At 45.9% G+C, this 25,854-nt stretch overlaps 1 protein-coding gene across 1 annotated transcript; it reads right to left on the reverse strand.

Moving 5' to 3' along the window:
- Positions 1–10,919: 10,919 nt before the first annotated feature.
- Positions 10,920–25,583, reverse strand: LOC146866254 (relaxin-3-like). The gene is made up of 2 exons (XM_085640811.1): positions 25,203–25,583; positions 10,920–11,504 (listed from the first exon to the last, which is right to left on the reverse strand). The coding sequence occupies exons 1-2, from the start codon at positions 25,462–25,464 to the stop codon at positions 11,131–11,133; spliced, it is 636 nt and encodes a 211-aa protein (XP_085496937.1). The 5' UTR covers positions 25,465–25,583; the 3' UTR covers positions 10,920–11,130.
- Positions 25,584–25,854: the final 271 nt, after the last annotated feature.

The raw sequence follows: 25,854 nt of genomic DNA on the forward strand, positions 1-25,854 counted from the left end.
TAAGTCAAGACAAGGTTTAAGTCCCATTGAGGCCCAATAAAGAGAGTAGGAGGAAACCTGTTTGTGAGGCCCTTAAGAAAACGAAGAACAATAGGTGATTTGAATAATGATGGCTGATCCGGCAAGCAAAGGAAAGCCGACAAAGCTGATAAGTATCCTTTTACAGTAGCCACAGCAAAGCCTTGCTGAGCAAGAGAAAGGGCAAACTGTAGAATGTTAGATAGACGAGCCTTCAAAGGGTCAATAGATTTTTCTCCACACCAGAGAACAAATTTAGACCACCTATATGAATATATAGATTTGGTGGAATGACGTCTGGCAGACAAAATTACATCTACCACATCTGGTGGGAGAGAAAAAGAATTCAGGTTGCCCCGTTCAATCTCCAGGCATGAAGGTGTAAGCTCTGGAGGTGGGGGTGTAGAACCTGCCCCTCTGATTGCGACAGGAGGTCTGCCCTCAGAGGGAGACGGAGCGGAGGGCACGAGGAGAGGTGGAGAAGATCTGAATACCACACCCTTCTTGGCCAATCCAGGGCGATCAATATAACTTGGGCCCGGTCTTGGCGAATCTTCCTCAGATCCCGAGGAATCAAGGGTATGGGAGGAAACGCGTAAAGGAGTCATGAGCCCCAACTCAACTGAAACGCGTCCCCCAACGCTCCCTGCATTGGATACTGGAGACTGCAGAATAACGGGCAGTGAGCATTCTCGTGAGCAGCGAACAGGTCCACCTGAGGAGTTCCCCACATTCGAAAGACGTGACGAACCACCTCCGGATGGAGCCTCCACTCGTGGTCGGCGGAGAACAGCCGACTGAGACTGTCCGCACGTACGTTTAGAACCCCGGCCAGATGATTTGCCATCAGACAAATCTGATGGTCCTGAGCCCAGGACCATAGACGCAGAGCCTCTCTGCAGAGACAATGCGACCCCACTCCTCCCTGTTTGTTGATATACCAAATCGCGGTAGTGTTGTCCGTCAGGACTTGAACAGACTGACCGCGAAGGGAAGGGAGGAAGGCCTTGAGCGCCAAACGAATCGCCCGCAATTCCAGAAGGTTGATATGAAGCAACCTTTCCTCTGGAGACCAAAGACCCTTGATCTCCAGATCCCCCAGATGAGCACCCCACCCTAAAGTGGATGCATCTGTAATCACTGTGGCCACCGATGGAGGTAGATGGAAGGGCTTTCCATGGGACAGATTGCCCTCCACGCTCCATCAAGACAGATCCGCCGCAGCTTCTCTGGAGATCCTCACAGACTCCCTGAGATCTCCCTTGTGCTGATACCACTGCCTGCGGAGGCACCACTGGAGCGCCCTCATGTGCCAGCGTGCATGGTTGACCAATAGAATGCAGGAAGCAAACAGGCCGAGCAGGCGAAGGACTTTCAGAACTGGAACGACCGCTCCATTGTAAAACAAAGGAATCATTTCCTGTATGTCGAGAATCCTTTGAGGAGAGGGAATGCTCGACACACAGTAGTGTCCAGTACCGCACCTATGAACAGGTTGCGCTGAGAGGGCACCAGGTGAGATTTGGGCACGTTTATCGAGAAACCCAATTTGTACAACAGCTGAGCTGTATCCTGCAGATGATGTAGCACCTTCTCTGGCGACTCCGTTTTTATCAACCAGTCGTACAGATAGGGGAAAACCAAGATCCCCGACCTTCTGAGATGGGCTGCCACCACTGCCATCACCTTTGTGAAGACTCGGGGTGCAGTTAAGACCAAACGGAAGGACCGCAAACTGATAATGTTGCGATCCTACCGTAAACCGGAGATACTTCCTGTGCGACTTCAGGATGGGGATGTGGAAATACGCATCCTGCAAGTCGATCGACACCATCCAGTCCTCCTGATTCAGCGCTTGAAGAACCTGAGCAAGGGTGAGCATCTTGAACTTCTCCTGTTTTAGAAAAAGATTCAAGATTCTGAGGTCCAATATCGGACGCAATCTGCCGTCCTTTTTCGGATTCAGGAAATACTGGGAGTAGCATCCCTGACCCCTCTCCTGCTCTGGAATCACCTCTATCGCACCTTTTTGAAACAACTTCAGGACTTCCTCCTGCAGGAGAAGACGGTGGTCCTCCAAGCAAGCCCCTTGACAAGGAGGGTAATTTGGAGGGAATTCCCGAAAGGGAAGGGCGTACCCATTTTCTACAAGTTCCAGAACCCAGAGATCTGTAGTTACAGATTCCCAATCTTGCAGAAAATGGGTAAGCCAGCCCCCCACAGGACCAGCATGATCCAGAATGGCGTATCTAGGGCTGTTTTGCGGTGGTGGGAGGGGCCGAGGAGGAGGAGAGTTGACTGCCACGTGAGCGACCCCTGATTCTACCTCTGTAACCTTTGGACACAGAGCTTTGCTGCTGTTGCTGCTGCTGGGTCTGTCTGTATGAACGAAAGGATGCCCTTCCGAAGCCTCTGTATCTTTTGAAAGACCCCCTTGACTGGGTCTGAGGGCCCAAAGACCTAGCGGTAGCCTTGCTCTCCTTAAAGCGTTCAAGAGCAGCATCAGCCTTCTTACCAAACAAACCAGACCCATCAAATGGCAGGTCCAACAAAGTCGACTGCACATCCAGAGAGAACTCAGAGGTCTTCAGCCACGCACTCCTCCTGGTGGCAACAGAAGACCCCATGACTCTCGCTACTGAGTCTGCCGTGTCCAGCCCACTTTGTATCACTTGGCGTGCTGCCGCCTGGGCATCAGTCAAAACTTAATTGAAGCCGGCTCTATCCTCCTCAGAAAGCTTTGGCGCCAATTTCTTCGCCGAGTCCATGAGCGCATGGATATAGCGTCCCAACAGGCAAGTCGCATTCGTCGACTTAAGGGCCATGCTGGCCGATGAAAAGACCTTCTTGGCCGACTGGACTACCTTTTTAGCTTCTCTGTCCCCCGGAACCTGAGGGAAAGCACCCTTGGATTTACCCGAACAAGCCGCCTGAACCACCAGGCTCTCGGGCGATGGGTGCGACGTTAAAAACTCAGGATCCCCTGGAGCCGCCCTATACCTTCTTGCGACCGTCTTAGAGATTGCAGGAGCAGAAAAAGGCTTACGCCATACCTCCAGAACAGGGTCAATAATGGCCTCATTAAGGGCAACAAAGGCTCCGAAACTGTAGTGGGCGAATGCAGCAACTCAGTCAGAATATTTGATCTGAACTCCGTAGTCGGAAACTGAAGATCTAGCAGCTCCGCAGCCTTCCTGATAACCGCATGATACGGAGCCACAACTTTTGAGGGTTCATCTGAAGGTGGAGTGATTTCCCACTCAGGAGACAAATCCAGTCCACTAGCCTCCTTAAGCTCCTCATACACCTCATCAGACTCAACCAGCTCTCCCTCTTCAGCTTCCTCCAAAAGGTATCTCCTTTCATCCACCACTCTCTGTGCTTCCATTCTGGATCGAATCCGCACAAGCGGCGTCGGCGGTGCCGTGATCGAATCCGATGGGGCCGGCACCGGCGTCGAGCGTGGATCCGCAGGAGCAGCCGGCGTCGAACGAGGTCGAGCCGGCGCCGGTGAAGATGGAAGCGGTGTCGACGTCCTCGGCGCCGGTAGATGCCAAGACGGCGTCGCTGGAAAAAACGGCATGAAAGGGGCCCGCGGATAGACCTGCGGCACCCCCAAATTAAACGCCATTGGACCCGCAGGTGCACCAGTGGTGTACATGGCTCTCGCAACACCCCATACATCGCATAAAGATAATGCGAGGGGTCCTGACCTGGCCCGGGGAATGCAGGGTACTGGTCAGGCATCACCGGACTCGGGTCAACCGGCGCCGACGGTGGAACAAGCGGCGTCGCAGGCTCACCCGGGACTTGAAGATCCTCAACCGGGGCCGGAGACGGAGCCGGAGATAGAGCCGGAGATGGAGCCAGAGATGGAACCGGGGATGGCATCGGAACCGGAGATGTAGCCGGAGCCGGCGAAGTCACTGGAGAAGAAGGACCAGGAGAATCCGGGACCGGTGAAGGAGACACGGATTCCTCTTCTTCTTATGCTTCTTGGTTCGTGAAGCATGCCCCGAAGTCGACTTCGACGCCGACCTCGATCGTGACCTCGATCTTGTCTTCCTTCTTCCTCTCTTTTCTTTTTCCATCTTAGCGATGAAAAGCTTCGCCTCCCTTTCTTTTAGAGCTTTGGAGCTCATCTTGCAACCATCCACATCGTGGTCGGAAGAGAGACACCAAACACAGTCTTCATGTGGATCTGTAATCGACATGTGATTGCCACATTCCCGACAGGGCTTGAAACCCGACTTCTTCGTCAACATCTTCTTCGAAGAGAAACAGGGAAAACCCAGAAGAAAAACAAAGTAACAGTAAAGCTACCAACAGCAATTCCCAAAATCCGGTGGCGTCGATGGCGCGGAAAAAAGGGAACTGACCTCATCACGCCGACGAGGTCTTCTTATGGAGCCGGTGACGTCAGCGGAGTTGCGAGCGGAGACGTGCCTCTGTGACGTCGTCTTCGACCCCATCGGCATGGACTGCTACAAAAGTTTTCGAAATGTTGCTGGCGCAGGGGATATTCACAAGGTGAGGAATCCACTGGCAGATGTATCCATCAGAAAAAAACATATTTAAATGCCAATGCTTTGAGTAAACGATTGGTCCCGACAAGCACTCCCACAAAGGTCAGATTTACCCAAGCAGTAAATCTAGAATCTGCTCTGGTTTTGAGATGACCGAGTTTTTGTCTCAAAATATTACCGCAGGGCGGCACGCAGTTGAGGTTCACACGCTTGTTATGACAGATTCCGCCTTGGCTGATAGAAGAGTCATAGGTGTCTGTTATCTAGAACAACAGGAGCCTTTTCCTGGCAGAACAGCAACAGGAAGTGTTTTATAAAGTGGGTAAGGATAGTCCCGTGTTATTAGAAAAGAGCAGGCTGGTCAACGGCTGCATATCTGGTAGCTTACAAGGGACCCCACAGATTCGACCGGGTGTGGGAATCCAGTGGTGGAGCCAGTATATTTTTAAACCTTCTCACGTGGGTAGATTGAGCACAGCGGGGTGATATGAGCACCCTTTATGTATAGTGCTTTTGAAACTCCAAGAAGGTTTGGCACGCAATGTTGAGAAGTTATTTATTGTTTATACGGTTTCGCAATAGATTGGAAAGATGTTTCAAAATGTGAATGGGTGTGAAGTTACTCTTCATATCGGACAGTAAGTGTAGCACGATGTAAGCTTGATGGAACCTTGATGCGCACTTGCCATTTGTATGAGGCGCCATGCACAGTATATCAAGCGGTGTGATAGGGGTAGGATGTTCGAGAAGGGCAGCACGCTTTCACACACATACAAGTAGGGATGACTTTCGTAGCAGCAGTGTTCTACGCACGCACCTGAGGCTGCCTTTGTAGCGCATAACATGAGTACGCACCTATTCCCTTTAAGAAGAGCATTTTGGAGTCATCCCATTTACCATTACGTTAGCGCGCTACCTTGTGGCGAGGCAGACTATACAGCGGTTTATGAAAACACGCATGGCTGATTGTTTGGACACCCATGTCACGCCCAATGAAACAAGGTCAGAGTGGGTGGTCAGTGAATCTTTTGTGTAACACTCGGTGGGAGTGCTTTTGAAATAAGAAATGTATCAACAAGCACTAAGGTCAGCCTATTAACAGTCTAAACAGTGGTTGGGCAGGGGACATACAGTGATATTGTTGCCCACCATATACACCACCTCTTTTTTAGATATTGTTGAATCTATGCAGAACACATATCATATAAGTCAGACGGATGTGTTTCTAATGCAGACTAATGTTGGGTCTGCTTTCTCTCACCCCGATGTCTGTGAATAACTGCGGAGCTGATGGTTTAAAGGCTGTGTTCCTTTTATCTCCTGTGGGTGCCTGGCGAGAGCCCAGTGGGAACATGCTGCCTTTATCCTTCTGAGTTGATAAACTGAATACCATTGAGTTGGGTAACAATAAACATCTGTGATTCAACGCCAAGTTGCCCTCTGGTGAACGTGAGCTCTGCAAAACTGTACGGGAAGCAACTGAATTTAACAGATAATACAGTGCGTAGAAGGTACTTCTCTACATCACAGTGCCTCACTATCTGTATTTTCAATGTAAAGCAACATCATGGGCAGAGGCAAGAGGCCTTTAGATTCAGGGGCACTACTGAGTAGTGCCGGTAGGGCATATGCTCTCTATCTGATGACAGGGATTGGTTTACCATGGGTGGCATATCGGATCTACTGGCACAACCCTTAGAAAAGTGCAGAGTGTGTGCCAGACACTCTCATGGGAAGTCACGTGCAATGTTCCCTATGTAGGCTATGCTAAGCGGTCATAATTGAAAGTCTGATTTCAAAGGTTCCTCAGGTAAATGCAACTGGGGCTATACTAGGCACTCTTAATTGGTAATATGTTTTTTCAATTTTCCTCATTTGATGCAGTTGGCGGTATACTAGGCGCTCTCATTGAAAATCACATGCAATGTTCCCTATGTAAGCTATGCTAAGCGGTCAGAATTGAAAGTCCAATTTCAATATTCCTCAAGTAAAAGCAACTGGTGCTATACTAGGCGCTCTTAATTGTAATATGATTTTCAAAGTGCCTCACGTAATGCAATTGGCGCAATGCTAAGCGGTCAGAATTGAAAGTCTGATTTCAATGTTCCTCAAGTACATGCAACTGGTGCTATGGTAGGTGCTCTTAATTGTAATATGATTTTCAATCTTTCTTCCCTCAATGCAAATGGCGCGATGCTAGGCGCTCCCGTTGAAAGTCACAGGCAATGTTCCTAATGTAATGCAACTGAGGTTATGCAAGGCGGTCAGAATTGAAAGTCTGATGTCAATGTAAAGTTTTAAAAGCCCTGCTTCAGGTCAGCCAGCAAGGTGTATATATACAGTATATTACCCGTTATTCTTGTAGTTCCATAAGTACAGCCTTGCGAATGCGAACATAGCCCTGCTTGTTAAAGAATGAAGATGGCCTGGTTAGCTCGCCCTGATAACGAAATGGTAGAGGCATGACTGCTTACTATGGGCATTACATCAAGGCATTCCAAACCGGGGTGATGTCACGTCAATGTTCTACAAGTCTTTTTGATGTCAGTCTCGAGAGGCGCCTGCCTCTGTGTGGTCATTTACATACATTATCAGTACTTATGACGTCACTACATCCCAGGCCTCATGGTCACACCTTCGAGAGTCCCATAAGCAAGCGGGTGCTGTTACTAATATGAATATGAATTAGGAGTCTGTTGTCAACTAACATCTATGCAACCATCACAGGTACATGTATGCATTGGAAGCTGGTATGTCACCCTATAGCTCTGCACCTGTGTGCTGGTACACGTACGCAAGACAGGCCTGTGATTGGTCACACAGTACCTATGCACCCTTTGTGCGCATATACTTATGAGTTATGTATTGTATCACGAAAAATCTCGGCACCCTTGTGCCTGAACGCGGAGGCATTGGGATGGCCGTGTCACACGGTACCTATGCACCCTTTGTGCTTGTGCAATCAAGATTTAAATGCCTGGGGTTCGTCACCCCCTTTTTGTGCTTGTACACTTATACTATTAATGTATTGTCACACAGTAACTCAGCGCCCTAGTGCCCGAACACTTATCCAATGGATGTCCATGCTTGTATCACGGTACCTATGCTTGGGCAAATTCCGGCATTAGATGCCCAGGTCGTATCATACAATACCTACGCACCCTGTGTTTTCTACACTTTTCACACTAGATACTATGGGGTAGACGATGGGCCTGGCATGCAAACCGCATCTTTTACCCAAAGGCGAGGAGCACTAATCATCAGTGTTTTATGTATGGTGGATCCATGAGGGTGACACCTCTGAGGTGACCCACACCGCAATGCCGGCGAGCTGTCAGGGCCACTTCTGCTACGTGGCAATGGGTCACGCCTCACTATCTTCCAGTTCAAGAGTCATGAGTTTCGTCATCCACGACTCCGGGTTGGATTCGGCTGATTTGCTGTAGCCCATCGGTTCGGTTCATATGAATTGCAATTTTTATCCTGTGACTTAGGGAGAAGATTGCATCAGTGCACTGGTATATAGTATCATGCACAGTAGTGTAAGTTTAGCCTGGCAGTAGGGCAATACACGGACGGATGTTCTATTTTCATGTTTGCACACAGTGTCACGAGGTCATGTGGCGTAAGTTGGGAACAAGAATAGAGTTAGCCCATTGGTTCTGTTTCACATGAATGGCAAGCTTCTTTACCCTGTGACTCAGGGAGAAGTTTGCATCAGTGCACTGGTACATAGTATCATGCACAGTAGTGTACGTTTTTAGCCTGTCAGTAGGGCAGTACACTGACGGATGCGCTATTTTTATGTTTGCTTGCAGTTTCCCGAGGCCATGGTGCGTAATGTGGGAACGAGAGTATAGTTACATGGACATGCACCTAGGGGGTAACGACCCGGCTCGCCTGGGACGAAGGGTTGTAGTTAAGTCTCGGGGCAGGCGAGTTACAGGGCATGACCTTCCTAGTGGGCTGAGGGGGAGGACAGATAGTCGGGCATCTATGCTGTCCTGTGGCGGTAAGGTCATGATTGGTAAGCATAGTCTTCGGTCCTTAGCGGTCAGAACCATGCAACTCCAGGGGCAGTGACAGCCGGTAGGTAGGCTGTCGGGGTGCGGGGGCCGGGGGAGTCATTCTTTCCAGTGGGCCTGTGGCCACCCCCGCACGCGCATCAGGGCGCAATTATGCAGAATTTCTGCAGCCCCCGTTATGGAGTTTAAGGCACAGGGGGGGCCCGGGGGAAAGTATCCGTCCGATAAGCTGTACCCCCTGCGCAAGCCAACTCCGGCGAAGTAATTTCGCGTAGTTTGCTGGGACCTGGAGGCTGCCAGTCATTGACCGTGCCGTAGGCTCTAGAGGGGACACGCAGAAAGTGAATATATGCATTGTTAGATTTACGGTAGGAGTGTCGTGTGTATTAGAAGTTAAGGATATCCATGTGACATCACCTGTCTAACAATGTATTTGGCCTTTCTTCGTAATTGTACAGAATGTTAATAAATAATGTGTTTTAATTTTGCAATAAATACGGCCGGGGGGTTACACCCCCTAATCCAAAAAATCCCAAAATTGGTGTGGTCTCAATACTTGCCTTGAAGGAGGGAGATCTCATCTGGACAAGGGCTGTGGGTACCAAAGGTAAAGAGGGGACTTGGGGGGAGTACCAGGCCATATGGACAAGGCCGAGCGCTAATTAGCACGTGCCGCCATTATGGCGGCCGGACCGGTCCCCGGGGGAAGGGAGGAGGTGGGAGCACTCCCACCTCCCCCATTATGCGTCCAATAGGTGGCGTGTCTGCGGGGCGTGAACCGGAAGCACTTTAGTGCTTCCGGTTCACGCGGGCATCCAGCGTGGGGGTCCGGCCGGTTTAGACCGGCCTGACCCGTGCCCCCCCCCCCCTTTAAAAGGGGGTGTGGGGAGCGGAACAGTCTCTTGTTCTGCTCTCCCCACGGGCACAGCACCCGGGCTACCAGCGGCCCGTAATGTATTTTCCCCACCCACCATCCCTTAAGGTAGGCAATTTAATTGTGTTGGTCAGGAATGTATTTTGGTTTGTTCTACTAAATATTTTCCTTGCAGGTATTTCAGGAGATAGCATTAACGCAAACTTGATGATTGGGTACGTTTAATGGTGTTTATTAGCAATACATCTGTTTGATTCTTTTGATTTATTGCAGGTATCACAGGAGATGGGAGTAATGAAAATTTGATGATTTTGTACCTTGTAAATGTGTTTGTCAGTAATGTATTTGCTTTGTTCGTTTACTTTTATTGCAGGTATCTCGGGAGATAGAATTAATGTAAATTGATGATTAGGTACACTTTAAATGTGTTTGGCAGTAATGCATTTGCTTGGCTCTTTTATTTTTATTACAGGTATCCCAGGAGATAGTTAAGGAAAATATGATGTTTAGGTGAATTTATAATAATAAAAGTGTCATTATTTGTAAGCTTAGCAAGTACAGGATTGGTTAATACAGAGTTATGTGATTGAATTTAAAACGTTTAAATAGATGTCAGTACATGTTATTTGATTTCACGTAATAATTTCGTATTTAGTTGTGTGTGTCTCCGGTAAGGTCATAATTGGTAAGCATAGTCTTCGGTCATTAGCGATCAGAACCATGTAAACCAGGGGCAGTGACAGCCGGTAGGTAGGCTGTCGGGGTGCGGGGGCCGGGGGAGTTATTCTTTCCAGCGGGTCTGTGGCCACCCCCGCACGCGCATCAGGGCGCAAGTATGCAGAATTTCAGCAGCCCCCGTTATGGAGTGTAAGGCACAGGGCGCGGGGGGGGGGGGGGGGGCCGGGGGAAAGTATCCGTCCGATAAGCTGTACCCCCTGCGCAAGCCAACTCTGGCGAAGTAATTTCCCGTAGTTTGCTGGGATCTGGAGGCTGCCAGTCATTGACCGTGCCGTAGGCTCTAGAGGGGACACGCAGAAAGTGAATATATGCATTGTTAGATTTACGGTAGGAGTGTCGTGTGTATAAGAAGTTAAGGATAGCCATGTGACATCATCTGTCTAACAATGTATTTGACCTTGCTGCATAATTGTACAGAATGTTAATAAATAATGTTTTTTAATTTTGCAATAAATACGGCCGGGTGGTTACACCCCCTAATCCAAAATTGGTGTGGTCTCAATAGTTGCCTTGAAGGAGGGAGGGAGACCTCATCTGGACAAGGTCTGTGGGTGCCAAAGGTAAAGAGGGGACTTGGGGGAGTACCAGGCCATATAAGTTACTCACAAGTACACGTGTTCAGTTCATGAATGCTTGACTCTGCACAAAAGGGCACGGAGAACCTACAATTTGACAACTCAGTCAAATCTATGGGATGGAAAATTATTTGTGCCCTGCAACTTCAAACAAGTTTACAGCCACGAGAAAACATGTTTATTGACAGAAACACATTGACGAACTGCCAGCCCTTCGTGGGCCTGCATTAAAAATACAATTACGGATTATTAAAACGTATACTACATCTTCAGGCTACCATTAGAACTTGACCGGGTCTTCATTGGCAATGAGAGTAAGTCCACGGTGTGCTGTGGAATGAGTAAAATGCAGAGGGGTCATTACTGTGATATTTTCAGCACAGTGTACTGATCTCCGCTTTGGTACAGCCCCATTTGCAGCACATGCCGGCCACCCCCATGGAATAGTCCCGCTTCCTCCGGGGGTAATTGATCCAAGGGAGTCTGTCTGATGCCCCTGGGAGGTCGGCCACCGCCCCGCCTCTTGGTTTCTGGGCGGCTTCTTCCGCCTGCCGGATGTACGAGTTGAAGTCATCGGACACTGGGACGTTCTCGCTGTAATCAACGTAGGCATCAAAGAGATCCTTGACAGGCTGTCGCTCGAAAGGCATGTTTGCGCTTGGCATCTGATGCTGCTCCAGGTCAGGACCCAGGAAGGACTGCAGCTTCAAGGTGTCCAGGTCTTTGTTGGAAGACCCCTGCACAGGATCTACAGGAAGGAGAGAGAAACATGCGAGTAAAAAGGAGTCAGGGTGCGTGCTACAGGATGCATAGGTAGATAAGGTGCTTTTTAAGGAACAGACTACATTGTAATTTTGTCATGAGGCCACAGCAAATACCGTTGGTATCCAATCTGAATTGTGCTTGAATTGGCCACCCTTTGATTCCCCCCCCCACACACAAATCCCCCTCCCCCACGTACCCCCTTCTCCCGGTAATATTTGGAGGAATGCTTGGGGGAAGCTATGGGAAAATAGTTTTTTCCAATGTGGTAAGACCTAAACTCCATATTATCCCGCATTTCAGTCTATGGAATTGGGAATTAAAAGGTTAAACCATACATGGGATAAAGTACAAATTGGACCATAGGTATTTCCTGATTATCAACAAGGAAAACTACATTTCCTAGACCCTCACAGTGCTGCTCAAAACAACTATATTAAGCAGGGCCCAAAACTCCCCATCATGTTGCTTGTTTCAAAATTCCCCCAATAACATACATTATTCATAGTTTGCATTCTAAAATTTGAAAGATGTTATTATTTTCCTCATCTGCGGTCAGATTTGACCAGTTGGCAATAAAAAGAGTAAGAAGACTCCCATTTGATCACTTTTAGAAAGACAGCACATCAAGGATTTTCACTATAGCTCTACCTAGTTTGAAATGTTCTTTTGTGTGGTCTGAATAACGAAATTCGCAGCTGAATCTGTCACCATCCAAAATGTATGTTGCTGCCTAACGTAATACATTACAGTACAAAGCAACCTCTCGCAAACAAACTATAAGACACATACATATGTATAGAATGTCACACAGCGTAGTCTACCAGTGCCCTCACTGGGATGGGTAAATGTGGCTGACAGAAATTACTATACTAGGTGAAATTATATTTTGCTGAGTTTAATAACCTTTTGAATCAATTTTTAAGAGTTTGACGTCAAAGACTACTAAACTAATAAATAATCATTGTTCTACATTAAGTTTGAAGACTTTGGGCCATATTATCAAGAACGGCGATAAGATTATCGCCGCGTTAGCGGCAGGAAACTGCCTCTAAAGTGGCGATAAGGGGCTTGATAATATGCCCTAGAGAATTCCAATAGAAGCCCAGGTTCTGGTGTGAAGGACCACAAACCTGGGCTTCTATTGGAATTCTCTAGGGCATATTATCAAGCCCCTTATCGCCACTTTAGCGGCAGGACACTACAGCTAAAGCAGAGATAATGTTCTCGCCGTTCTTGATAATATGTCCCCTTGGCTCATGCAAGAACCCATTGAGTACGAGCTCCGACACAGACGTTTTGACTGAGCCAACTGCTCTACACTCAAAAGACACTTACAGAGACAGAGAGGGTGTGACTAAATGGGATGATGTCTGCAGGATCTACAATGACCTAGAGACAAAACAGAGCAGAACCTAGAACATATTCAGTTCTATTAGGTTCAATTACAAAGACGTATTGCACAGTCTGTTATATTTTGAGAGCGTTAGTTATTAGTGTAAACCAACATGTTTCTTTAGGAGACCTGACGATTGTGTATGTCACCACAGAATGTAGTGAGGCGATGGTGAAAGGAAGAACAGCTGGAAGAATGCACTGCCAGGGTTGCTGCTAATTCATACTGGAATAAATCTTCTTTTCAATTTAAGAAACACTATTGTTTGTTTAAATGGCAGTGACTGGAAGCTGCAAAGAACTTGCTAAAGACCAACAGTGAGCTCTGTGCAAGTGGGCCTGTAGAGGGAGGTGGTAACAGCAAGCTCGCTACTTGCATTGTTTTCAGCACTAGACTTAGGAGGAATGGTGCTTCCTGGAAACACAGTTGTGTTTACAGGCACAATTAGGCTGAGTGAAGACATCACTTTCGAATGGTGACAGGACAACCTGGAATGAGCATAGAAAGGAGACAGTACAGCTTGGAATAAACATAAAAGCGAAACTCGGCCATAACTGTAGATTGACCAATAGGGGTAAATGGGGGCATAGAAATATTGTGATTGTTGAAGGGGAAAGTTATGGAATGTGAGAAGAGTGACAATATGCAATACGCTGTAACAAAGAGCAACGTGATAAAACCAGAAATGCAGAAATGACTGGAAGACAGAAGTGTGCATAGGAGCAGCAGTCGGCAGATCAGGAGGCCAAAGAAATGTGAGGATTCTGAAATGACTTTAAGGAAGTGATTGTATCAAAAACTGTGGTGTGTATTTTTAGGATTTCTTTTTAGGTCAGATAATGTCACTGTTTTTTCCGTTTTTCCGATTGTATCGATGTTAATATTGTTATCTTCACTGCTGATTCAACAAGCACCATATGCATTCTTCTAATAATCTATAATATTCTTTGCGAGGGAACAAGTTATATACCAAGTGCATTGTTATTAGTCTATAGCAACATGTTCTTTTAAGGGGATCAGAAAATCGTGAATGTTATAAAAGACAGAAGTATTTAGGGCGGTATAGGTAGGGGGGACAGTATGGAGAAGCAACCGCTAGGGTTAGTGGCTGTTTGAAAGTGGTTTATTAGTAGTTGTAAGCAGCCGCGGTCTGTACAGATAACAGCGGTGGGGCGGTGGAGACAGGTTAGGGGGGATTTTGAGGGAAAATGCCAAGGGCAAATTAATTATTTATTTAATTTTTCCTCGGCATCGTCCCTCAAAATCCCCCCTTACCCATCCCCAATGCCCGACCCCTGTTACCTGCACGGACTGCAGCTGGTGGTAAGTAGGGACCTACCACTAGTAATCAGGTCACAAACACAATAAAAGGTTCAGCAAGGTCTCAATACATTTTTCCCTTGCTCAAACCTTGGTAGATGGCAACAAGCAGGCAGGCTTAACTTAGGAGGCAGGTGTGTAAAGTATTTAAAAATACCAATACATTAAATAAGACACAATACACAATAAAAATCCAATTCCAAAATAATAAAAATGTTACATTTTTAAAAACAATAAGACACCAAAACAACAAGAAAAAAATAATCCAATGTAGGGAACTGGAGATATGAATTTTTAAAGAATAAACACTTTTGAATGTCTAAAAGCTTAAACCACCACTTTGGGACATCTGGTCACGCTTGACCGGGACAAATTCAAAGTTTGAGGCCAACTGCAATGGAGCCCATATCAGATCGACTAAGCAGGAGGCCCCGGCCAACTTTTTACCTCCGCACGTGTTCATTTTTCTGGAGCTTTTGCTCTTGACATCAAGCCAGGCTCCTCCTCAGGTTAGGTTTTGAGTCGACGACAGCGGCTTGGTTCAGCTCGAGGCCTCAGTAAAATCTTGGAAGTCTTGAGCTCCGGAGCTTTCAGCGGGATGAACCTGGAGTCCAGGCCAGGTTACGGCTCAATGTCGGCAGCTTGAGTCTCATCGACAATCGGTGCCCCAAAGGAGCTTTTTGACAAAATTCTCCAAACTTCTCGATCTATTTCCAGAAGGTCCTTTTGGGATTCCAAAGAGTCTACAACGCAAATCGAAGGCTCTAGAAGCTCTGATATGGTCCAGGGTATATTGGGGCTATGTTTCCCACAATGCACCTGGCCAAATCCTTAAAAGTCCACTGGATGCACTCCAGGATGGGGACTTCTTGGTGGAGATGGAGCAGATGCGCTCTGTTAACCTGCCGCTTTTAGGAAGTCCATCTTTAATCCTTGTGAAGCCAGGCAAAGTCCTTAGGGCTGTAGTTTCAGATTGTGCAGCAGGCACATTCCATCAGATTGCAATCCTTTCGGTGCAAATCAGGGTTCCAGCAAGGCAGTCCTTCTCCTTGTTGTTTCAGGCAGAGATCTGAGTTGCTAGGCAGCTATTCCACTTTTTTCCAGAGGTTCTGGCCGACAAGCATGAGGGCACCCCTTACCGATGAGGTATATGGTACCACCATCAGGTATGATCACTTCCTACAAAGTGTGGCATATTCTTGACCCAGAAAGTACTATTCTTCAAAATCCAAAATGTTGAAACTCTCATGGAGGTTAACTGGCTATATCATCAAACAGGTGAGGCTAAGTTTCCCTAACATTCCCTTTCCAGTCCATCTACTAATCTAATTACTGGGGCTACTGGCTGATTGGGGTGGCAAGATGTGGGGGTGAGCCTATGTCCTGTTCCAACTGTCATTCCCTCTTTGAAGACCAATTTGGCTACCCAGCCCCCTCCCATCCTTTTACTCTGCAGCTTGCAGATCTTCTATCACCAGAGGCTTCCTTTGTTCCAGCTCAGGACGCTTCACACCTAATTACGACTGCTTATTTTTTGTGATAGTTATATTAAATCTAACAGTGGCAAGTTGTTTGATTTAATTGTAATTATCATTTTGATACTTTGAAGTATATTTTAGTTCCTTTCTTTCAATAGTTACACTTTAATGAAGTATTCCTATGTTAGCTTATTGAGCCATAGTGCTACAATGGGGAAAAAGAAACTGGCAGATTTTCCCTCACCGGTGCATATAAAATATATTTTATAATGTACCATCTTATATTTACAAGGCACCCTACCCCAGCGCACATAAGGGAGACCTTAGGGGTGACATATGTTAAAAATAAGGTCGTTCGAGACTTTGGAAGTGCCTTTAATTTAAACGTTGAATTTGCATATAACTTAAGTTTAAAATCAGCCTGCAAGGCAGAGCTAGCTTTTAAAATGTCAGCAGGCACCACAGTAGTGCACACTCAAATGAATTAAATCTACTGGGCCTCTAGACATGCATGTCCTATCATATACTAGCGCCTCACGGGTAAGTTGTCATGTCAATTGTAATTATACCTAATTGCCATGGACTTTTAATCAGAACAGAGGCCCCGTGTCTGGTTAGCAGAGCCCAGGGCACCATCAGTCAGAAAACGAGCATCTAGTAGACAAAGTGGGGGGACAAAGGAGGGGGTGGGGGGACAAAGGAGGGGGACGACACTGCAAACAGGTCCTGGTTTCTCACAGTGTCTCTATCATCTTATAACTGACTAAATCTTCCTTGCATACTAGGAAACACTATTGTTTTTTTCAGTCTTGTAATAAAGCCTTGAGTACCCTGTGAACAAGTATTAATCATAGGTAGCATGACAGTAAAGTAATTACATCGACTTAATTGGAACACTTACTATTAGCAACAGTGGGTGTTCTTCATCTGTTTGGCAGAGGAGGGGTCAGACAGGTTTAAAAAAAAATGTCCCCTAAGGAAAAAAAATTCAATCGGCTGTGTAGGTGTAAGTAACAAAGGTCTTTGAGACACACTGCTTTTGGTAATGATGATGTGATAGAAAGGAATTTGTGAAAATAAAAACATTAGAAAAAATTGTGCTCAATGACCCAAATCAGTGCTTGCAGAAAATACAGCTTATGAATTGTTTCCATAAGCTATACATGCAGGGCACTTGGAGTTCAGCTGTGTCATATAGATGTCTCTTCGGATGCAACAGAAAATACCTGTCTTCAAAGGGTGGTTTAGCAGGACCTTGTGGATACGTTTCACCATTTGGGGGGGGAGAGAAGTGAGCGAGATACACCACTGTTGGACATTCCTGGAAAGAGGGGACTGTGGAGGGAGGGAGGACAGGGCCTCCACAACCTCTTGCCCTCCCTCTCCTGTGCCAAACTTCAATACTCCTACAATTTAATAGGACAGTCAGAAAGTGGGAAGGACTTCACATGCGTCTCACGACTTGAGACTCTGCCTGTCACATTCTGCTGAAAGGGAGAGAGGAATGTGTAGATTGGAATATTGGCATATTAGCAACAGAAGACTGTACTAGAGTTAGAGCCAGCAGGCTCTCTATCGTTGTCATCCAGCATTTCAGTATTTTAATAGTATGTACAATTTATAGAGGTAAATTCCATAAGAGAAGAAACAAAGAAACTCATACAGATATTTCTTACCACTTCTTTTAAATAGATCCAAGATGAGATTAAAAAGAGGCAGGGGCATATGATTGATGTGTGAAATTTTGCCTCATGCCAGCAGAGAATTTTTCAATGCATGTTGTGCAAGTTTTCATACCTTTTCTTTAAGTAACAGTCAGAGGAATGCAGAGAACACACCTACACGTGTTTATGTTTCTGTTTGCATAACATGCTCTGCAGAACGTAGCCACTCGTGGTTTCACTGAGGGTCGCAGAAAAAAGCACGCATTTCCAATGACTGTTAAGTCATAGTCCCTACTTTACCATGATACATGGAGTGCCTAGGATCAACATTTCGAGGGAAGTGGTCCAAAACATAGCATCAAGGTAGCAATTCAGGGGGATGGAAGGATAATGCAATGTGGTGTAAGCATACAGGACAGGAGTAAATTGGTTTTCAGTTTTGCTCTTACTAGCATGAGCCTGCAGGACTTGCAGTTGTTCAGGGAGCTATTGCAGATGTAGGGGCAGTTAACCTGAAGTATATATCCGCTCGTCTTCTGCACTCAATGCGGGTTAAAATTAGGAGGTTTACTTGAGCTGGGCAAGGGCAGGGACTGATTTTGTTGCATATTATCGTGAGGGTTTTTAGCCATCTACTGCTTTTGTAGGTTAGGTTTTTTGATCTTGGAGAATTTTTATGGTAGGCAAAGATTCTCACTGGTGACTTTTTTAATGTGCGTTGATTAAATGTCTCTTTTTTACCCCAAATACTGTTTTTAGAGCCTCCTGGAGACTTATTTATTACACTAGTATGCTGCAGACATGGCAAAAGTAGTTGTGTGCTTGCTACTTTGGAGTGGCTTTAAATACCCATCCCACTGAGTGTTGTGGTTGAGATCTTTGTTCCATATGAGGCAGCATAATACTCAATTTGACATTGATGGGCACTGTCTCAGTCAAGAAGATGGTTGTCAAAGACAATTTATATTCTTATGTTGGTGGTGTAGTGGGCCTTGGACAAAGCAGCTGGTTAAAAGGATTCGTGGAAATTCTCCCTCGTGAATATTCCTGAGACAAGTGTCTGTGAAACTTTGTAACCAGCTACAAATGCAGACACTGAGGTATGTAAGGAACAGGAGACCTCCAGCTGTGCATCTATACATTCACAAAGTGCCTGTATGGGCATCTATGGGCCAGATGTACGACCATTTTAATTAGCGCTTCGCAATTTGTGACACATTGCGAGTCACAAACGGGTTTGCGAACCCATTTGTGCATGCAAAAACATCATGGGCCATGTACAAAGCCTATTTAGCGAGTCGCAATTTATTTGTGACTCTCTAAATAGGTTTTGCGACTCGCTATTTAGAAGGGGTGTTTCCATCCAAATAGCAAGTCTCAAAACCATGTACTAATGTTTTGTGACCACAATTGCGGTCACAACACACTCGCAATTAATCTGTGATGACAATGGTTCTGTGACATATATATTTGGATTATTCTTCATTGTGGTGACAACTGATGGATCTTTGATTTGGTGATCTCCTCGTTTTAATAGGATTTATTTGTCCTTTTCTTTCCCAATTTGCATATGTACTGTGTTATGTGATTATTGTTGATTTTATTTGTCATTAAGTTTTTTTTTAAAAACTTTTTTAATATTATAAAAAAAGAAATTTATATTATGTGCTATATATTTTGTGATATATGTGACTATATGTGAATTTTGAATAAATTTGTGTACATTTTTTTACACAGTCCTTTGGATTACATTTTTGATGTCCATTCTCATCCTGTGAATGTGAGGATTGTGTGGATCATTGGTTGATGAAGTACATATATCCAAAGGAGGTTGGCTTTTGTGACTAAGTTCCCTGTGACCCCTGCCTGCCCTTAAAAAATAAATTTGCAAGTATTTGCACAGGGAAAGGGGTCTACTGGGGACCCCTTCCCATTTATGAATGCATTACCACTTTCTTGCAGTAGGTGGTAATTGCGATTGTTTTGCTTCCCCAATTGCGGTCGCAAAACATGTGTACATGGTTTTGAGACTTGCTATTTGGACTGGAACGCCCCTTCCAAATAGCGAGTTGCAAAAAAATTGCGACTCGCTAAATTGCCTATGTACATGGCCCAATATGTTTTTGCATGCGCAAACGGGTTCGCACACCTGTTTACGCATGTAAAACGGGTCGTACATCTGGCCCTATGTTCTTTAAATACCAACACCAAAAAGCAGAAGTAGCATGTCACGTAAGTGTAATCAGGGAAGCTACATTATAGTCAACTCCCGACAATGCCAACCGCTTTCTCGCACACAGTGGGAGCTGCCACTTGTAGATTTTACAAATGTTTGTCAACTGACAACTAGAGTTAGCAAACTTTCAATGTTTTTGGAATACAGCCTCTGATTCATGCTAGTCTTTGCTCCTGCCAGAAGCGTATTGTTGATCAAGGAATTTCCAAGAATGGAATCTTTTCGACTCTCTTCTCGGGAAAACGTAGATTTAATTTTTTTGTTCATATTTTATGTCTCTTCTCCACGGGTCTGATGCTTTTAGGCTATGTTCATCACAGCCTGTAACATCAGGCCCGTGGAGAAGAAACAAAAAATACGGACAAAAAATGAAATCTACGTTTTCCAGAGAGCTAAAGGCCATCATAGTCTGTACAATAGTAAATTGCTTTACCACACACACACACCATACCCTGGCTGCTGATGTTCCTCCAGCTGTACAGAATCCTGGAACTTAATCAGTGTCTCCATATTTCAACCAAATTCAAATATGTGCGATTAACACAGGAGAACGGCGTCTCGTGATCATTCCACTCATGGAACAAGATGGCCTCCAGAATGTTTTGACTTACATTTTGTTGCTCTTTAAACATACATTCAAGGACAGACGCTTCTCTTGAAGGGGTTCAAGGGTAAGCCAAGCGACAGAGTATATTTTGCACCCTGATACTTTTTTAATTGTTTTCATTTAAAATATCTTCTGTATGAATGTTTGAAGTTTTGAAGTTTAAAAAGTTGATAAGTCGTTTGTACGGGCACGATAATAGAAAGGGGTCGTTTTAGAGGTTTAGCAGTTCATGAGTACTGTCTAATGCTGAAGGAATAGGATGTTGTAAAAAACAGTTACGTTTGTAACAGTTGTGCTGATAAGATAGATTTGAGCAAATTCAGAGAATAAGTTACTGTTATCTTAGTGAACAGTCACAATGACTCTCTGAAGTGGTCCAATATATAGAAAACCCCACCTTCAATTCCCACCCCAACAAAGTAAAAGGTTTTAGGAGATCAGGACATTGTGTTCTAGGATTTCAAAATGGCTGTCACTCAGCTTCTTGGCAAAGCAGAAACATTATTCAGAAATCCTTTACTGCCTTCTAGGGACCAATTTCAGCCTCTTTATGTCTCTCCAAAACTGCAGCTCAGACACGAGTTCTTGCAGAAGTGTGAGACCGAAAAATGCACACTTCTGTGCTACATATAGAATCAACACACACAATCTGCTTGCTGGGCAATTTTTAGTACAGAAACATTTGTTAACAGCAGAGGAGGTTGCATTTTCACAGTAGCAGAATGGGCCTCGAGGTGCTGAGGCCCATTTAATTTTGTAAAGGGGGCAATCGATGCTAAAATTGAATTTAACTGCCCTTTTCCTGCAAAAGTGAGAACGAATTTGATGAGTGAGCTCAGGTAAATTCTCATTTTTTGGATCACAGTATAAAGCTTTAGACAACCTTTGTGTTCAGAATTGTTTGGAAACTGGAGAGCGTGATCATTTATGAAACACAAAGTTGAGAGCCACCTTTTGGCACTGACTCGGAAGGGGCTGGGCGAGGCTAGACTGGCAGGCAATGGAGGTTATGACTAAAGGAGATAAAAGTGTGATTTGTGACTGAGGAAATTCCACAGTGTATCAGCCCAGTCTCTTAAAGTAAGACCTCCTCTGAAAGTATGGAGATTTGTGGGAATAATATGTTAAACTTCAAGGCATGACATGGCTGGAGATCTAAAAGACAGAACAGTGTCTTGACATGAGGATATTGGAAGAGCCTACTAATCTGGGCCAATCAGTGGCGCCTCTAGAAGTGAACGCTAGGGGGATGTGGAGGCACACAGATAAAGGTCCACTTACAAAGATCAATTGTAAAAAAAAAAAAGAGTGCAATAAAAACGTAAAAGTAGCACAAAGCACAGTAAGCAAAGAGGAAATTCGTAAAGAAATAAAAAATATTTGTACTTACACTGCAATATTACAAATATCGGAATGCAGAATATGTTTTATTTGTTCCTGCACTTTTTATGTGGTACACTCAAGTACCTGTGCCTTCCACTCTGTGTACCTTCCACGAGGTCGTTCACCTCTAGATGTATTTCTCTGTGTTCGCTGTACACGTTTCACTAGTAGTGGCAATGGCATTGCCTTCTTTGGTGCTTTCACCCCTGGGTACATGTGGCACACTGGCACTCTGCACATTAAGCATCCGGCTACATGCAAGCACCTCGAGACAGATCTAGGAATCTCCACCTCTCCCGAGGCGACTCCTAGCAGCTTTATCTACTTGTGCGCAATAGTTAAGAGTGCAGCGCCTGCATCATTGATCAAGGATAATTCCCCCAGAGGACCGAAGATCAGAACATATCCTGCAACGCGAGCCACTCGGTCACTTGACCTGATACAAGCGCCCTTTCGCAGGCCCCGGCGGCGTGGGGGTGTTTGTTGTGGAAGTTTAGTCCACACCCTTCTGTGGAGGCCCATTTAGTCCAAGGACAGTGATAAACTGTCAGACATGGGAGACTCGGCGCCCCCCCCCCCCCCCCCCATCACATTCTGCCGGCGGTCACAGTTTTTACCGTAATCCCACTGCTTGGTACAATGCACCAGATTTTCTAGATACATTATGTTAATTGAAATAAGGGTGTGGTGTAAGCCAAGCGAAACAATGTTCTGTCATTCTTAGAGGGGCGCCGTAAAGAACAGAGTGCATGCCCACTGCAAGCACCCTAAGAATCCTCTGACGCTGTACAGCAGCCAATCTCCTCCTAGATGTATCAAATATTAGAGCAGTCTGGGGTTTCGAAAGAAGATCTGTTAGTTCCATACCAAACACGCCTCTCGCTGTAAATACAATCCCATTGAATGGTCTACAGTATTTGCAAATTAACTCCAGTGCATTCACTGGGTATGTTTTCAGCCGAACTGTTACAATTTCATTGGGACAGTGCGCGCTCTTCTCAGCAGAGCAGAGCAGCAATACATTCAATGGGACACTTGTCACAGAATTGTAATGCTTATGATGGGGAGATAGTAATGAATGGTGTCGGCAGAACGGTAACACTTCGGTGAGCCAGGACCTGCACTTCGCGGCAAAAGGACGGTGAGAGCACTTTTCAGAAGAAGGGCGGTAAACGCAAATGGACTCTTTTGGCAGTTCAGGTCAATAATTGCTGTGGGGCGGTGCCCCCACTTCTGAGTAGAACTGAAACAGTTCCAGTGAGAGTACAAGCACTTTTCAGCAGAACTGATTTGGCACAATTTAGATATTTGCTCTGCAGACCTACAGTAGTTAAATTGGGACAGTACCTAACCTTCTTATCACATTTGCAGCACTTACAACGCGACAGTATAAGAACTTCTCAAAATCAGTGCAGTATAACTAAATAGCGCAACAGTGGCATGTCTTTAAATTGGGTGGTACTCGCACTTCTAAACAGAACTCCACCATTGCTCATACGTTCACTGGCACAATATCAGCACTTAACTGCTAAGCAACAATACACGCTTGGCAGCAGGAACTGCCTTTTCCTGCACAACTGTAATACTTCAACATGGTCAGATGAGCACTCCGGCAGAGCTACAAGCCTTCCAGTGGGGCAGTACTCACCTCGGCTCATCACAACTTTTTTTGTGGACAGTACTGTCAGTTCAACAGAACTGACAGGTCTATTGGAACCGAAATCAAACTGTTCTGCAGAACTACAATACTTGCATTGGGCAGTACCGGTTCTACTTAGTATAACTGCAGGGCTTAATTTGTAAACTACTAAGGGGCATATCAGCAACAACCGGCGATAATTATCGCTAAGCGCACTTAGCGCTAGGATAATTATCGCCGGCTAGCGTGGATTTTTATCGCTGAGATAGCGTGCTATTAGCAACGCTTATCTCAAAAGCGATAAAAATCCTCGCGCTAACTGCCTAACGTGAGATTATCGCTGGAAACCCAGCGATAATCTAACGCAATGTGGCGTTAGCTTGTTGATAGAGCCCCACAAACTTAGCCATGATATCCACCTTCCATAGGATATCATGGCTAAGTCAGTCCTGAAGCAGGCGTAAGGAAAGTAGCGATAACAGGGGTTATCGCTACTTTTCTTGCCGCTATGCTTCATAGCGTGGGGCTTGATGATAGGAGAAATGTCGCTTAGCGACATTTCTCCTGTCATGTCAGGTCAGGAACGCCCACTTTGTATCTCATTAGAGATGCAAAGCTGGGCGTTAGGAATTAGTGCGCTAATGCAAGGTTTCACGCATTAGCGTGACCTTGCTAATTAGGAGATAAAATTATCGCCGCTTTTCGGCCAAAAACAGACGCAAAAGCGGCGATAATTTTATCGCCTCGCCTTTCTGATATGCCCCTATGTTCCGGTGCCAAAGATTTCTCAGAAGAACGTGGTCAGTGCTATCAAAGGTCGAGGTGGGTAATACTAAGGCCGAGTTGGCTTGATTCCACCTCATGCCTCTCTCATTCACCACCAGAAACTCCCTACCCTTTTACCTCACTCTCACATTCTTTGTCTTTCTTTTTCTCCCTTTGTCACTGTCTTTCGTTTTTCTCTACCTTCTTTTCCCTTTTTTGTGTGTTTTCTCTCTCTTACTTTGGATCAAAGTCTGTTAAGAAAAAATAAGCACCAGTGCCTAAAATAAGTGTGGGTGTCTCCTACCTGCAACCACTGGCATGAAATAAAGACTGACTGCAATACTTTAAATGGGACAGAACTGGTAATTCCCTATAAAAGCCTCCTATATTCAAGTGGGCAGTGCCTGCCCCGTTCAAAAGCCAGCAATACTTTAAATTAACCAACTTTCAATATATCAGGCACTTTTCAGAAGAAGTACATTACTCTCAGTGGAGAACAGATACTTCAAAACAAACATTTACTAGGACACAGCCACAATATATTAAATAGGACCATACATACACACCCTGGCTGAATTCCCCCCCCCCCCCCCCCCCACCCCCACCCCCACCCTGCGACAGTCACTTTACTTTTAATGGCACAGCAGTACTACATGGACGGAACAGTCTGTCACTTCCCAGCTGAACAGCAACTATTCTTTCTTGATCTTTTGGGGGGCCGTACAGAAGCACCTGGTGAAGGTGTCTATCCTCACCTGCGTTTAACCCACACCAGTGCTTATTCATGTTTTATTTTTTATGCAGCGTGAAATGACAAAACGTGCTGTATCAACCGCCATGAAAAAACAAAATTACAATAATGCACTCTAAATTCATGCCCGGGAAGTATCAATTCAATAATTCACACTTGCATGGTTAATATGCTGAGCTATAGGGTGTTATTTAACAATACTGATAATAACCACCCAGAGGCAGTTTACGTTGAGCCATGCAGCATGCAGTGGCCGATAGTAACACACAAGGGGGCAGATTTACAAGCCCCTTGCGCCACTTTTGCGTCACTTTTCCCATGTTAAAAATGACGCAAAAGAGGCGCAAGGGGCTTGTAAATCTGCCCCAAGGTCTGGACTGGATACCCAGAGTCATATGTCCTAGCTGTCACGCACTTGGAGATGTCAGGGATTACAAATACTCACCTACGCCCCTCCGAGCACTCTGCTGCAGTTGGTCTCTGGTGCTCTGCGAGGAGTCCACGTCCAGGGACAGTCTCTTCCAGCGGGACCCTCCACAGGTGAAGATCACAGCTCGGATGAACTCGCGGCCACACAGCCTCACCGCAAAGTCACTAGCGCCTGCCCCGGGCCGCCCACCAGCACCCTGGGCGTTTAGATGCCCGGGGAAGTCAGCTATGAGCAGTCCAACGCACACCAAGTGCCACAGAGCTTTTAGTTTCAGCATAGTACAACTTTGAGCGTGCCTGCGCTGCCACCTTACTAGCACCCTTTCCCTCCTAGCACCCTTTCCCTCCTAGCACCTTACTAGCACGCTTTCCCTCCTAACACCTCTCCGCCCCGACCTGGAGACGGGTTTATCTATCCCTCCAAACGCACGAGACAACTTTTCATTGGCAGTGCAGCCGCCACGCCCCGTGCTCCAATTGGCTAATCTTTTAACCGTTCCCGCCTGTTGCTCAGGCAGCAGGTGCCGAAGTTGCGCGCGACGCGCTTCTTCTTCTCCTGACTTTCGCTCCTGTCCGCGTTAGTGCTGTGGAATGGCTGGCGCCGCGCAGCGCTGCTCACGGTCTGTCAGCTCCTCCACCTGACGGAGCTGGAAGGCGCTCGCGCAACT

Source organism: Triturus cristatus, chromosome 2_1, assembly GCF_964204655.1.
Source record: "Triturus cristatus chromosome 2_1, aTriCri1.1, whole genome shotgun sequence".
Taxonomy (NCBI): Eukaryota; Metazoa; Chordata; class Amphibia; order Caudata; family Salamandridae; genus Triturus; species Triturus cristatus.